The sequence below is a fragment of the Rhamphochromis sp. 'chilingali' genome (assembly GCF_963969265.1).
Source record: "Rhamphochromis sp. 'chilingali' genome assembly, chromosome: 17".
NCBI classification, from domain to species: domain Eukaryota; kingdom Metazoa; phylum Chordata; class Actinopteri; order Cichliformes; family Cichlidae; genus Rhamphochromis; species Rhamphochromis sp. 'chilingali'.
In genome coordinates, this window is record NC_137944.1 from 15181567 (window position 1) to 15196344 (window position 14778).

The 14778-nt window shown below is 41.4% G+C and overlaps 2 protein-coding genes across 3 annotated transcripts; one reads left to right on the forward strand and one right to left on the reverse strand.

The window, feature by feature from the left end:
- Nucleotides 1-45: 45 nt before the first annotated feature.
- Nucleotides 46-4361, forward strand: LOC308384937 (peptidyl-prolyl cis-trans isomerase FKBP14-like). Its single transcript, XM_080863613.1, has 4 exons — nt 46-370; nt 2981-3132; nt 3608-3735; nt 3903-4361. The coding sequence occupies exons 1-4, from the start codon at nt 174-176 to the stop codon at nt 4059-4061; spliced, it is 636 nt and encodes a 211-aa protein (XP_080719739.1). The 5' UTR covers nt 46-173; the 3' UTR covers nt 4062-4361.
- Nucleotides 4362-4507: 146 nt separating this feature from the next.
- Nucleotides 4508-14410, reverse strand: wipf3 (WAS/WASL interacting protein family member 3). Of its 2 annotated transcripts, none has more exons than XM_080863607.1 (8): nt 13932-14410; nt 11746-11843; nt 11256-11397; nt 9406-9567; nt 8568-9290; nt 5610-5744; nt 5366-5467; nt 4508-5262 (listed from the first exon to the last, which is right to left on the reverse strand). In XM_080863607.1, exons 2-8 carry the CDS (start codon nt 11824-11826, stop codon nt 5222-5224), a joined length of 1386 nt encoding a protein of 461 aa, XP_080719733.1. In that variant the 5' UTR covers nt 11827-11843; nt 13932-14410; the 3' UTR covers nt 4508-5221. The 2 variants fall into 2 exon arrangements, with proteins under 2 accessions (XP_080719733.1, XP_080719732.1); XM_080863606.1 differs by having other exon boundaries at nt 5363-5467; nt 13932-14408.
- Between the last annotated feature and the right edge of the window lie 368 nt (nt 14411-14778).

Sequence of the window (14778 nt, forward strand, 5' to 3'; positions counted from 1 at the left end):
TGTGGGTGGGGCTGCCGAAAAACGATCAGCCAATCAGAGGAAAACTTCCTGCAGCGACTTGTCTCTGCCACGTAGAGGAACAGCTGCACGTTTTCATGCCGCAGCAAGTCTGTTAGAAACTTTTTAGCTCTTTGTTCAACAGGCTGTTTCTTCTGAAAGCTGACTGTGTCAGCATGCTGCTGGTTGTGCTGAGCTGGCTCTGCTCCTTCATGCTGGTGTCCGTCAGCAGCGGGGGGAAGCTGCCCGAAGCTGAAGTGACGATAGAAGTTCTGCACAGACCTTTCCTCTGTCACCGAAAGTCCAAGTATGGAGACATTCTGCTGGTGCATCATGACGGATACTTTGAGAATGGCACCATGTTTTTCTCCAGGTTTGTTTCATGGCTAACGCGAGGCTTATAACGCTCAAATATGATGATGCAACTCTGTCAAGGAAGCAATGAAGGAGCTGGCTGAAGGAGAGATGCAGTGACGTCACCCTGGTTTCATAAACAGCTTTTATAGATTTAAAACTCTCGAATGTCGATGTTAGCATTTATCTGCAAGGGATACAAAGTTAAATGTTATGTCAAACATGAGGCCCGTGGGCCAAAATAGGCCGGGCAAAGACTCCAATCTGGTCCACTGAACACATAGCTGTAAAACTTTTAACTACTGCCAAAGACTTCCCCCAGGGCCATTCATACCACACCAAAGTTATTAAGTAATAGATAGTCAAATTATATGACAGAAAATTTTCAGTCTTTTCACTAAAATGAGCAAAAACTTTTTTTTTTTTTAAATTACATGGTAAGCTACTAGCAACCAGAACTTTTTCTGTAATTTCATGGCCAAAGAGTCATGCTGACTGATTTCTTCCATGAACTACAGCAGAATTTCCTTATCATGTAGAAAAACTGAGTCATACTATTAAAAATTGCTTCTTTTCCTTATACTAAGACATGTGAACGATTCAATGTGTAGTTTAACTTCTTTACACAGACAGAAAGGGGAGTTTCACTGGTGGGCTGGACCAGTGAAGTGGCCTGTATGTGGCCCACGATGTAAAATGAGTTTGACGTCCCTGCTTTAGTGCAAGAGTGTCAAACATTAGGTCCATGGCCAAAAATGGGCCCAGCCAAGACTCCAGTGCGAGCTTTGGAAAATGTGATTAGGATCAATTTTGGACTTTTAACTGTATTTTAAGTTTTAGAGTAAAGACCTCCCCCATGGACAGTTGTATTACACCAAATTAACAGTTTAAAAATAAAATAAAATAATAATAATGTAAATTAATAATATTATTGTAAAGTAGATTTTCTGTGAACTAACAAATTCTTCTGTTTTATAATTACAGGACTGTCTGGGCAATGAGCTAGCAGAACATTTTTTATAATTGTACACATTTCTTTCTTACAATTAATGCCCAAAGAGTCGTGGCAACAGATGTTTTTCATTTACTAGAGAAATATATAACAATATATATCGGATGACGATATAAAAAAGTATGTTTCATTTTACGCTATCGTTTGTTTCGTGGTGTCGCAAAATAAACTGTTTACGGCAATATTTTTTCATTGTTTTGATGATCACTGTAGTGGCTATATTAATTTCTTCAAGTTCTCTCTTTCTCTTATATTTTATATAACCACACTACAGACGGACAAGCGCCTGTTTTTATGCGTTGTGGTTAGCAACAACTACGGTAAAACCATCGCGTGTCCGCTTGTTTATGTTCCACATAAACCTTTCACAATAAAGCTTAAGATCCTGTTGAGACTTTTCAAAATAAACTGAATCACGTGAAAGAGCAGATTATTAACGGATGAGAATTAAAAAGGAGCCGCCAGGTGCTAAAAAATAAACCTTAGACTCAAATAAATACTCACAAAGAAAACGGCGGCCTTTACAACTTATGTCTAAAAATGTATAGTTTCATGCATCGGTTAAAACACTTGACTCCGGGTAAAGGACGCGCAGCTGGAAACACTTCCCGCAAGACGAGCTGCCCGAGATTCACAGAATTTACAGAAATTGTTACATTTTTGTGATTTATATCGTTATCGGGACGATAGAACTCTTATATCGGGATATGAGATTTTGGTCATATCGCACAGCCCTACCTCTCGTGCATCCAATGCTGACAACAAGCAGCTTTAGTCTTCAGATTGGCTGGACCTCACAAATGTAAGGTTTTGACACTGGGTGGGTGGAAAAATAATATCCCTCTTCTTGAATTAATGAAAAATACTTTATTTATCCCATAAATAATAACATCGACTGCCAGATGACTCTCTGCCAGACAGATATTTTTTTTATGATGCAATAATACAGCTATTTTCTCTTGCTTTAGACTCAGGTGGTAAAAGTGACTCAGGAACACAGACACAAGGCTAACACAGGTCTTCAGAACCTCGCACTGATGCCATCAGGGTCTGCGTCCTTGCTGTAGTGTGTAGTTTCTCCAGCTGTCTTCTAACCAGGCCAGAAGACAAACAAGCAGGGGTGGTTCCTCAGATGTGGGGTGGATGTGGTTTTAATGAAGAATAAGTGGAGAACTCATTGAAGGTGATGAGGGTGTTTACTGAAGGAGGAGGCTGCAGAATGCCCTTCATGCTGCACTCTCCTCAGTTCCTTTTCTCCAGACATGAAGGCGTCTTTTTTTTTTTTTAACAAGCAGTTCTTTCGGGTCACTGGTGATCAAGGTTTATTGTTCTTAAAGCAGCATACAGTTCCAGCTGGAAAGATAGTGTTCACTTGATATCTTCTGAGATGGAGCTTGTCGATTTGTTAATGTTCTCTCAGTGGGGTTGGCTAGGTCCACAGTCTTTGAAATCACATAGAGCCTGCAGTAGAAAAACTGTCTGATTGGAGCATTCATATCAGCAGGAATCATTATAACTCTGAGAAAAGCATCATAATTTCCTTGACCTTTGATGACACCTCAGACCTTCTCTACATCTCAACTTTTCACTCTTTCGACACCTGTGTTTGTTGACCAGTCGAGTCAGCGGTGACAAGCAGCCAATCTGGTTCACTCTGGGCATCAGAGAAGCAATCAAAGGCTGGGATAAAGGCCTGCAAAACATGTGCTCAGGAGAGAAGAGAAAACTGGTCATACCTCCAGAACTGGCCTATGGGAAGGAAGGAAAAGGTACAGAAGCTTCATCCATATCTAAGAAGTTTCACTGCATGTTTTATGACACGGTCTTCTTGGTGTCTCCAATTCTCACAGTGTGACATTATTATGCACGCATCTTATTATACTTGTCTTTCTTGTTCTTTTTAATTGCTTTCTAGGAATGAATTCATTCAATGTCTCTGAATGAAGGTTTCATTCAGTGACATTAGTCCACTTATTCTCTACGTGGAGCATGTGAACAATACTGTGCTTTTTTTGTCCGGTAAGCACAAACCACTCTAACCCATAACATCTGTCTCTTCTGTTTCTAACTAACCTTTCTAATGCCAACAGATTCACAGCAATAGATTTGCTTTTTATTCCTTTTTACCATCTGTGTTCTTCAACGGAAGAAAACTTCCTGGATGCTTACTGGAAGTTTTGGCAATATTCAATTTCAGTTTGAACTGACATCTCTGCCCATTACCCTCCTGTTCTCTGTATTCAGGTAAGATTCCACCTGAAAGCACACTTACCTTTATCATCGAGGTGCTACAGATCAGAAATGGACCTAGGTCACATGAGTCCTTTCAGGAAATGGACCTCAACGATGACTGGAAGCTCTCCAAGCATGAGGTGAAGATAACCATTGAAAACACATATGAAGTTACATGGATCGGTTACATATCCCATGTCACTCTAGACTTTACTTTCTGTACAAAGAGGAAAAAGTGTGATTTCTAATTCATTTTATTATGTTTGTACTTAAGTCCCAGTCATCCTGTTCTTTTCATGTCTGCCAGGTGAAAGAGTATCTAAGGAAGGAGTTTGAGCGTCACGGCTACCCTCCCAACGACACTCTACACGAGAACATGGCGGAGGATATCTTTGCCAAAGAGGATGAGAACAAGGACGGTTTTATATCCTCTAGAGAGTTCACTTACAAACACGATGAACTGTGAAGTCCCATGAAGCGCTGGTTTGTGTTTCGTGGTGGAAATCCTTGTCAGAGACTCTTTGAGGTTATTTTTGTCTGTTTCAGTTTTACAGAAGCTTTAAGTCTGTGTTGCGTGACGCTGTGTGTGGTTAAGTTTAGTTGCAGATTGTTTTTTAATTTTGTGATTTGTTTATGAAAATCCTTTTTGGGACCAAAGTTAGATATTTTCACAAGTCTAAATATCTGTGTGAAAACTGTCGTGAAATATCAGGTTAATGTTTTTTGCTCTTTTTTTATAAATGTAAATAAATTTTGGGCAAACTTGGGAAGACTGAATTAATGTTGTGACACAATGAAGAATAACTCAAAACCACAGGAGAACTTTACCTGTTGTTTTAATGGGGTTTTTGAGATAACACACACATGTTTACAGCCCTGTTTGTGCAGCTTTGGGATTGTTTGAATGGATCAAGAGCCTCAACTCAAAAAAGGACCACTGTTTAAGGCAGATACATTTATTAGTTGTTGTTTTTTTTTAAGTAAAGTATCTGTGTAAACTTTTTAGTTGCTTTGGTTTATTTGTTGGTGACAGATCAAACCAACAGGTGGCACTGTCCTCCCATGTGTTAGTGTTGGTTAATACATGAGGGGCAAGAAAATGGTACACCTAGTTACCCAATTGCCGCCACCAAGGCAAGAGCTGAGACTGAGGTATGTTTGCTTGTCTTTAGCAACGTAGTCACAAAAACTGCCTGCTTGAAAGCAAATTTTACAACTACAAGTGCACAGAGATGATGGTTAACATATTACAAACTGTCAAGAGTCATGTTAGCGATAATTAATGGCAGACCCTGTTCTTCTAGCCTGTGTGTAGAGTCTGAATGGAGCTTATGAGCACAAGCAGGGCGAGTGCTTCTCCTCTCACGCACACAAAACATTCTGTACTTGAAAAGGTCAGAGGTCACATAGTCAGAATAAGACGGGTCCTTGTTTTGATGCTTTGAAAATGCACAACCACACGCACACACACAAATGCACCAAACACAACAACACACACACACAAAGCCTCTATCCATGCAAGTCCATGGCAGTAATGTCAGTTTAACTGTGAGGACTCGTAAGAAGGAGAAGGAATACTGAGATTTGTCCTTTTTTTGTTGCGTGTCACGGTGCTGAGATCATGACTCATCGGAGGTGTGTCCTGATCCCTGGTGGTTTGGGGTTCACTGTAAAAGAACAAGGAGGAAGAAAAACAGAGCTCAGCAGATGAGACTACAGTGCTGAGAAAAGAAAAGCTGAGGAGTAGTAACTTTGCTTTGTGGCTACCACTGTTTTCTTTGCTGGGGTAGATCCGTGGGAAAGGCTTGAATTCATCGGGTGGGGGTAAGTCTTCTACAGGGTGGAACTGGAACTTTGATTCAAAGTCATCCGCTGGAGTAAAGAAGATGCAGATTAGAAGTTTCTACCCTTTTAAAAAAAAAACAATGTCCTTCTGCTGAGCAGCAAAAAGTAACTTTCAAAGTTTACATAAAAGTTATACATTTGAACAATAAAAATCCTTTTAAAATCTTACCTAAGCTCTGAAGATGTCCATTCCTGAGACTGGATGGGGGCATGGGAGGAGGTGGAGGAGGAGGAATGCGGGTGGACAACTCTGTGGTGGGGGAACGGGCGGGGGGAGCAGGAGGAGGAGCCAGTCGACCCACACCTGTCAATAAGTGGGCATCAGAAGAAAAAGAACATTTAAAATAAAAACAAAAAATATACATTTTATGGAATTTTGATTCAGCCTGGATGACCTCTGATTTCCTGCTTCTAAATATAGAAACTAAGGTTATTGTACTTTGCCGTATAAATCTTAGAAATATAATGTTGAACCGGATGCTTACTCTGAATGGCATTATCTTGGCCTCCAGTAACACTGTGAGGAATCTTGGATTTGTTTTTGACCAGGATATGTCCTTCATTGCGCGTATTAAACAAATACGTAGGACTGCTTAGTTCCATTTATAAAATATCTCTAGAATTAAAAATATCCTGTCTCAGAGTGATGCTGAAAAACTAGTTAATGCATTTAAAACTTCTAGGCTGGACTACTGTAATTCATTATTATCAGGCTGTCCTAAAACTCCCTGAAAAGCCTCCAGCTGAACAAGAGTATTGAAAGCAACAAGAAAGTGAGAGTATATTTCTCCTATACTGGTTTCTCTTTACTGGCTCCCCTGTTACACCCAGAATCAGATTTAAAATCATTCTCCTCACATACAAGGTCTCGAATAATCAGGCCCCATCATATCTTAAATCTCGTCTGAAGACTCACCCTTTCAGTTTGGCTTTTAAACCCAGTATAGAATGGTAATTTCATTTGGATTTCATTGCCTTTTTATATTGTTACTGTTATTTCAACTTGTATTTTATTTTTAGCATTTATGTTTTTATTGTTTTAGTTCTGTTCAGCACTTTGGTCAGTGCTCACTGTTTTTAAAGCGCTTTTTAAATAAAGTTGGCTTGGCTTAAAGACCTCATAATACCGTATCACCCCAACAGAGCACTTCACTCTCAGACTGCGGGCTTACTTGTGGTTTGTTTGGTATTTAAAAGTCGAATGGGAGCGGAAGAGCCTTCAGCTTTCAGACCCTTCGTCTGTGGAACCAGCTTTCAGTTTGGATTCAGGAGACAGACACCCTCTCTACTTTTAAGATTAGGCTTAGAACTTTCCTTTTTGATAAAGCTTTTAGGGCTGGATCAGCAGTCGTAACACCTGTTTTTCTTTCCACTCACAATGTGTTTATACACCCCTCTGCATGTAATCATTAGTTATCATTAATCTCTGGCTCTCTTCCACACCATGTCTTTGTAACGTCCTCCTCCCCTCACTCCCAACTACTCACGGCAGATGGCTGTCCCTCCCTGAGCCTGGTTCTGCCAGAAGTTTCTTCCTTTTGAAAGTGAGTTTTTCCTTCCCACTGTTGCCAGTTGTTCATAAGGGCTCATCTAATTATTGAGATTGTCTCTGTTTTCTCTGTATTATTGTATTGCTCTTTACCTTACAATGTAAAATGCCTGAAGGGAACTGTTGTTGGGATTTGGCGCTATATAAATAAAACTGAATTTAACTGAATTAAATTGCTTTTGAGAAGCTTCGAGTCTGGCCTGTAGACACTGGAGAGGAATAGAGAAAACACTGTGGAAGGATAGACTTCAGAACCTAATCAGCACACCAGCTGTGATATACACTCATTTTTCTGCACAAAGATAAACCGGGTGTCACCAATTTTCCTATTTTCATTTTATGCTGGTTAACTGCCTATAAATGCTTAAGGTTGGTTTTTTACAAGATAAAAACATCTTAAAGTATAACATTGTGTAACAGAGCTTCTTCAGCTAGTAAATATCAACTTTCTACTCTACACTGTGGCATCTATGTATGGGATCAATCATGTAAATGTTCTCAAAAAAGGCTAATAATACTATAATAGGTCTATCTCACCCTGTCAGAACTGTTACCATCAGGTAGACAGTACTGAACAAGTAAAACAAGCAGAAACAGACTGAATAACAGCTTTTATCCCAGTTCTATACAGGCATTAGATGCTGCAATGGCCACACGTGTTTTGTGCAAGAAGGGGTTGTGAGAATGGAGGAAGGCTGCTTTTGACTTTTGTATTTACTTTTATCTCTTATACAGTTTTATGTCGTTTTTATGATGTGAGTGATCTTTGCACTGTTGAGATTGAGGCTAATTATGCTGTACTTGTTGCATGTAATAGTGGCAATAAAGATATTCTAATCTACATGGATGGGTTTAAACCTGTCTTCTTTCTTATGGCAAAAAGGGCTTGACTCCTCTGGTACAAAAAGATACCAGATTCTATTGAACTTTGACCCTCTCCAAAAAATGACGCCACTACTTACCTGATTTATCTCAGTAGACACTTCCTAATGAGTTAATTACCTTAACCATTATGTAATCCACATTTAGAGTAAAGTATGGCTAGGTATGATTTAGGATAAGATATTGTCCCTTGGTCTCTCAGTCAGGTCCTCCACCTCAAACATCATGTCCAGTTTTAAAAAGCACATAGCAATGGTGAAACTGCTCTTGAAGCTTGGGGCTTCACAACAACCCTTCGCTAACCAGTCGGTGAGGTCACAGTAGCTACTTCCATCTTTTACAACTATTATTGGGAACTTTCTTAGGCCACACCCTTAGCTGAACTTGTTTTCTGATCTCTAAAACATTGCTTCAGCGCAATCGTTTTCTTTCAGATTTTCTTTTAATTTTCCTTCTTTTTATATCATCACCATTAATATATCGAGTCAGCTCCATTTACATGACTGAATCATTTCTCGCATAAAGACAGAATTCAAAAGATTTTCCAAAGGCATGAAGCAGTGGTTTAAACTTTTTATCTTTCATACAGACTTTATCCGTTTCAATTATGGAAAAAACATGTAACAGGCAACAGGTTTATATTTATAAACACAAGTGGCATTAAAGAAGCATTTTTACATCCTGTTGTCCACCTACCTGCACTCCTGGGTATAGCTGGTGGCCGTCGCGTGGGAGCGTTGCAAGGGTATGAGGGAGGCAGAGAGCGCATTGCTGGGGAAGGCACTGGAGCCACTTTGGGTGGTGGTGGAGGTAGGGTAGACGGGCAGCTTGGAGTAATGGAAGGTGGCAGAGAGGGAGGCGGAGGTGGGGGAGGCGGTCCCAGGGGGCTGTCCCGAAGAACAGGGAACCTTGAAGTTTCAGAGTAGACTGCAGATGAAGGCGGAGAGTAGAAGTACCCCGAAGAATGGTCCCCTGGGATAGTTGACAGAGGCTGGACAGTTGGAGGCGGTGGTGGAGGAGGAGGAGCAGGAGGAGGAGAGGGCTGGGAGACAGATGAGTGTTGCGAGTGCTGGATGGGGAGCCACATGGGCTTGGTAGTCTGGGATGGAGGTGGAGGTGGAGGGCAGGAGGGGAGAGGGGGAGGCTTGTTACCTGGCCGGTCCTGGAAGGCCTGAGGCGGGGGAGGTGGGGGAGGAGCAGAGGGAGGGGCAGGTGGAAGGGGAGTGGAAGGAGGGAAAGGTGGCGGGTGCATGCTGCTGTGAGAGGGGGAGGGAGGAGCAGAGGCCGAGGGGGCGAGTAGGCGGTGGACGGAGGTTTGGATCTCCGCTTTCCTGTCGGGTTCAGGGAAGCTGCTGGAGTCGGCCGATGAAGGAGGGTTCCACAGAGGCTTCAGAGAGACTGATGAGCTCGATCGAGACACTTAAACAGAACAAACACACCCAAGAGGAGCCATTTGAAAGGGAAAAAATGTTATTGTGACTACTGACAAATCATAAATATATCTATGAGCAAGAATATGACATTTTGCACCAACCTCTGGTTTTGCCTGCTAGGTCTCTTTGTCCTGTAGGCCTGAGAGTGGGGAACCCTCCAGCAAATAGCCCACTCAATGATGGCCCCACGGGTGCCATGCCACCCGATGAGGCCTGAGAAGTGCCAGCATTTCCAGATAAATCTCCTGTGCTAGCCTTGGAATCTGGGGAACGCCATGTGCACATGTTAGTAATGAAATAACAGCAGTGCAAAGGCATGAAAGCTTAATAAATCATGTGGTCAATCACAATATTTGGTCTAATATCATTATAAATGTATTCACTACATAACATTGTATATCTTATAAGCTCATGAGTTTTGTCCCAACAAGAGCTTGTTTTTAGTGCTGGAAAAAACCTAATGAAGCTAACATCAAAAACTCAAACATGTGCAACTTTCACACCACCACACTTACCTAACCTCCCAATATTATTATCCCCCTGAGAAAATGACCACTGCTGTGCAATGATGTGCTTTAACTTTGTAATGCTCAAAGCTTTTAAAAATCAAGTTAAAACTGAAGCTTCCAATTTACATAAATTGGAAGCTTCAGTGAGGGGCTGAGCTGTCGCTTGATTAAAGCATCATGCCAAAATCAAAAACAAATCAGTTTAGACTTAAGAAAGAATTGCTGATGCTTACAAAACAGGAGATGAATATACAAAGTTATCACCACCATTCCCAGTGTCAAGAAGTCCAGTGAGTGCTATGTATCATTAAAAACTTCAAAGAGAGCCGCACAGTACAGAACAAGTCTGGCAGAGGTAAGAAGCAAAAGATCTCAAAGAATCTGATACTGATGACTGGAGTAGGCCAAGTACAATCTGGAGAAAGATTTTGTAAACTGGAAACATGTCCTTTAGTCAGATGAGATTAAACCAGAGCTCTGCTTACTCTGCTTAAGTTTGGAGAAAGAAGGGAGAGACGTACAACCCAAGAACAGGGTTCCCAAAGTGAAACACTGCGGTGTGGGTATTATGTTGTCGGGACCCTTCAGTGCATCTAGGAATCTCGCCAAGGTGGAAGGAATCATGAAGAAATAAGAATGTGTGAAGATCTTGTAGAAAACCTCAAGCAGTCAGTAGCAAACCTGGAAGAACCTCCAGAAGACCAAAGTCAACATTACTGACTGACTTGAAATCTACTGATAATATGTGGGTTGAACTGAAGACCCTGGTAGTTTTTCTTTTTGTAAAACTATTTTTTGTGCAAAGTCAAATAAGATAAGCATCCAAAAAATAAAACTACAATGTTTAGAAAAGCTATGTTAAAATCCCTTGCTCTGTTTAAAATGACTTGGAAATTAAAAATTTCAGAGGGTCCTAATGATCTTGTCTTCATCTATACACATAAAGGAATTAGTTACTGATTACTTTTTTCAAGTAACTTGACCAACACTGCACACAGCACGCACGCATATCTGTTTCACAGTCTTTAGTGATATTGCACAGGGTGTGTTGAGTGGTGACAGTGCACAGTGTTTTTGCCTTTTCTATTGTGTCAGTGTATATAATACCATCTGTCTGTTCTTCCTGCGTCTTAATCAGCTATAGGGCATTCCTTCCTGAAGCGTGCACTGGCCTTGTGAGTTCAAATATAGCACAAAGACACCAAACATCCCCCAGTCTTCTCCCCTTCTTTGTCCTTCACTTTAATATGTCGAGTGTTTCACGAGAACACATCACACTGGCATATTTCAAACTACAGACACACACTATATGAAGCACCCATTCACCTACGAGAGTGGCTGAGTGGGCGCTACTGTGATGTAAGGATGTAACATTTAGAGAAAACAAACTGAGTGTGTCTGTATATGTGCAGGCTATAGGATGGTCATGTTGTGGGACCTACTATTGACGACGGGGGCGCTGCGGTCGTTGACCTGCGTGACTTTCTTGAGCTTGGTTCCTTTCTGGATGTCTGCCAGCAGGGCATTCCTTCCACCACCTCCTCCTCCTCCGCTAAACTGGACCTTGGGAGGATCTAATGGACACTGAAGAAAAACAGAACAAAAAAGAAGTAAGAGTGGAGAGGATCACTTTTTTGTTTATGCAGACAGACGTTACTGCTGTATCCAGAATCTACTGAGCCATGTCTTTGCCCTGTTCGCTGGCTGCAGCAGCTCATTTAATAAGAGGACACTATGAGCCTGCTGGGGTAACGTAACACTCTTTTGCCACTGACAGCCTGCTGTCTGGGTTGTGTGTGTCTAAGTCAGTGTGTGTGTGTGTATACTAGCTCAATTAATAATGCAAATGAGCTCCAGATGGTCGATGATCAGCAAGAAGAACACAATGAGTGTTTGCAATTGCATAAGAGAGTTGCTGGAAGAATCTTATACCTGTGGCAGGGCAGCACTGGGTGGCGGTGGGGGTGGCGGGGCTGCTGGTGGAGGCGGAGGGGGAGGTGGGGGAACCGGCATGCCTCGGCCTCAAATACCTGGAGAAGACAAAGCGCACTCTATTGCAGGAAACCCTGTATGCAGTGCTTCGAGGTTTTTTATTTGCTCCGCGTCAGAAGAAGCTACTGTGTACTGGGTGCATTCGATGACCTGTCACCCTCTTCCCCTGAACAGGAAGAGCTTTCACCACCATACAGCACAAAACAGGAAACAGCAAAGCGCTCCATCCTCTCCAGAGAAATCTGACACATCTCCTCCTTTTCCCACAATGCCCCATGGCAGATTACTTCAGGCTAGAACAATGGAGAGTGTTGTGTGAACAGTAATGGACCCCTACCCTTTATTCGAGTCAGTGTCCAAAGGCATTTACTGCAGTAACTGTATGGAACTTCATGGAAAAGAAATTAAGGAAAGTCCAGAGGAAACAACAACAGTGTCCCAACACACTGTTCTATTCTTTTATGTTTCAGGTTGTACTGAGTGTAACTGTGCAAAGAAAGCTTTTAAGAGCTACTGGTTCAGTAATCAAAGCCCCGCTAAATGTCCACTACAACAGCGTTCCAGGAAACAGCTTGCGTACAGAGTCATGTCACATGTTTCAGCTTCTACAGCTAGTAAATGGTCCACAGTGACAGTCGCTGACATGTCCACCCACCATCTTGACATCATGCATTTTTGATAAGCTGTCTTCCTCGGCTGACCGGCTGAAAACAGCCTGAGGTTTGTGCACAAACCTCAGGCTGTGGAATTTGCACATGCTCCTCTTTAGCAATTTAATAAAGCACACAACAGAACCTGTTTTTGTTGAACACATCTCTCTTGTCGTCTGGGGGAAGAGAACTAAGCACAATTACTCAAGTACACTATTTCAGTCCAAATTTAAACTTGTGTACTTTATTTGATGGTTTTATTCAGTTACAAGTTCCCCTACACTTTCAATACATTGATCTTCAAATGGCGTAATTAATTTTTGGATTGGTTTGGGAACATTTGCTTACTTCTTATTCCATTTAAAGCCTTGTTGTATTAGACAGGAGAAGCTGGAAACACAACTGTTTTCCGACATCAGGATAGTTTCACTTGTTGGAAATAGTTTTCAAACATGTAAACATATGATGACATCATAATATGGTTCTTTATTGTGGATTAAACAACTAAGCAGCACAGAAAGTATATTGAAATTACCTGAACTGTTAAGCTTTAGTGCCATAAAATGCTTAAGTTATCCAAAGACAAGAGATATTAAAAGCACTGTCAATAAACATAAGTGCACAATAAGTGCTTTTAATTAAGTAATTTTATGGCTAGCAAATACCTTTACTTGAATATGTTTTTGTAATGGAAGTAACGGATCTGAATCATGCTACTGGTATTCTGTCTGTGTGCAGTTCATGCTTTCCCTCTTTGCAAGTGGCAGGCTGTCCTCCGTTGCTATTTCTATCTTCATAACTGTGTCAAGCAGCCTCAGTGACACTGCCAGTTTAGCTCTCTAAAGGGGGGAAGCTGGACACCGGTCAGCTGAGGTCTTCCAGAACAGGTGGGGAAGTACGTGAGGTGAGTACACCTCTCACAGCAGTTGTTGCTTTTCTTTGTACCTCAAGTATGAGCTTAATCTTCCCCAGAAAGAAGATCTGATATGACAGCTGCTGCAGCCAAAAAAAAGATGGATCACACTTTTTATTTTCTAGTAATTTATTTCCATATTTTATAATCGTTACAAAAATCCCAACCAATTTGTGATACGTCTTCACAAAGAATGGCTGATTTTGCAAACCCAGCCCAAGAATAACAGCCAGGATTAGCACAACACAGTGGTTTTAAGTAATGTCCATGTATGTTTTATTTATTTATATTTTTATATTATTCATTCATTAATTTATTATTATTATTATTCATTCATTATTGCCCATTTTTGTAATGCAAAATGTATCTGAAAGGACATTTAAAAAAGGGTGGGTACACTTGATGCTCCATGCCTGTGCAGGGAGCTCGAATAAATCCAATTCATCTGCTATAAACATTTCTATTTGGACCTGCATTTTTAAACATTTCATTACAAACTTCTGTGAGAATAAAAACATTAAACCGTTACATGCAAAAGTGCACTCGTTAAGAAATCGCCCTACCTTCAGAAAATGTCAGAACTTCACCTGTTTGCAGAGAGAACTTCAGTGTGGTCCGTTAGCGCAGTGCCCTCTGCATAGCGGGACACTTGTGAGAAAGTTTCCAGGTTATATTTAGTCAAATGAGGACACTTCGTATCACACGCCTGGGTTGTGGTGCTCTTGCAGATATCTTAAAAAGTTCCACAAACTTTATTTTGCTTAATTTTTGAGTTTATAGCGGAGACGCTGACGACACTGCAGCACAACAGCCCTGGCTGTTTTCGGTTTATTCTCTTGGGAGCGCAGCGTCGGGGGCGCACAGAATAAAGCCACACCTCACTGCTCCACAGTCAACGACACAGAGACACACAGAGAGAGAGAGAGAAACAGGATCAGTGTCGTTGGCTTCGTCCGTGCTGAAGGAGCCAAAAGACTTTCCCTCTTATTGAGTTACACCAGTGGAAGGAGACAAGCATTGTGTATCCACGACTGTGGGTTCTGACTGCGCGGTAAAGACGTCTGAAGTAAATTCTTTGCCCCCTACAAAACTACAGTTTGTTTTTTCTAAGTATATCTTCCTCCTGTTCATTGCAGTTTGTTGCTGTATGACAGTCTACTGGCGGTACATTATTGCCCCTTGTGTTGAAGATATGGTATTACAAGTCGGTCTTATTCATTTGTGCACGCACAACTTCACACTTACACGTTTAACTGTTGCACTTTAGCAGCTATGAGACAGCCGACAATAAATATGGTGTCATTGTAAAAAGTATATCAATTATAACCTTTGACATGCACTGTGCACACACACAGATACACACCTTAAACAGGGACAGAAGAATGCCGCGACACTGGCATACTCCTCCTT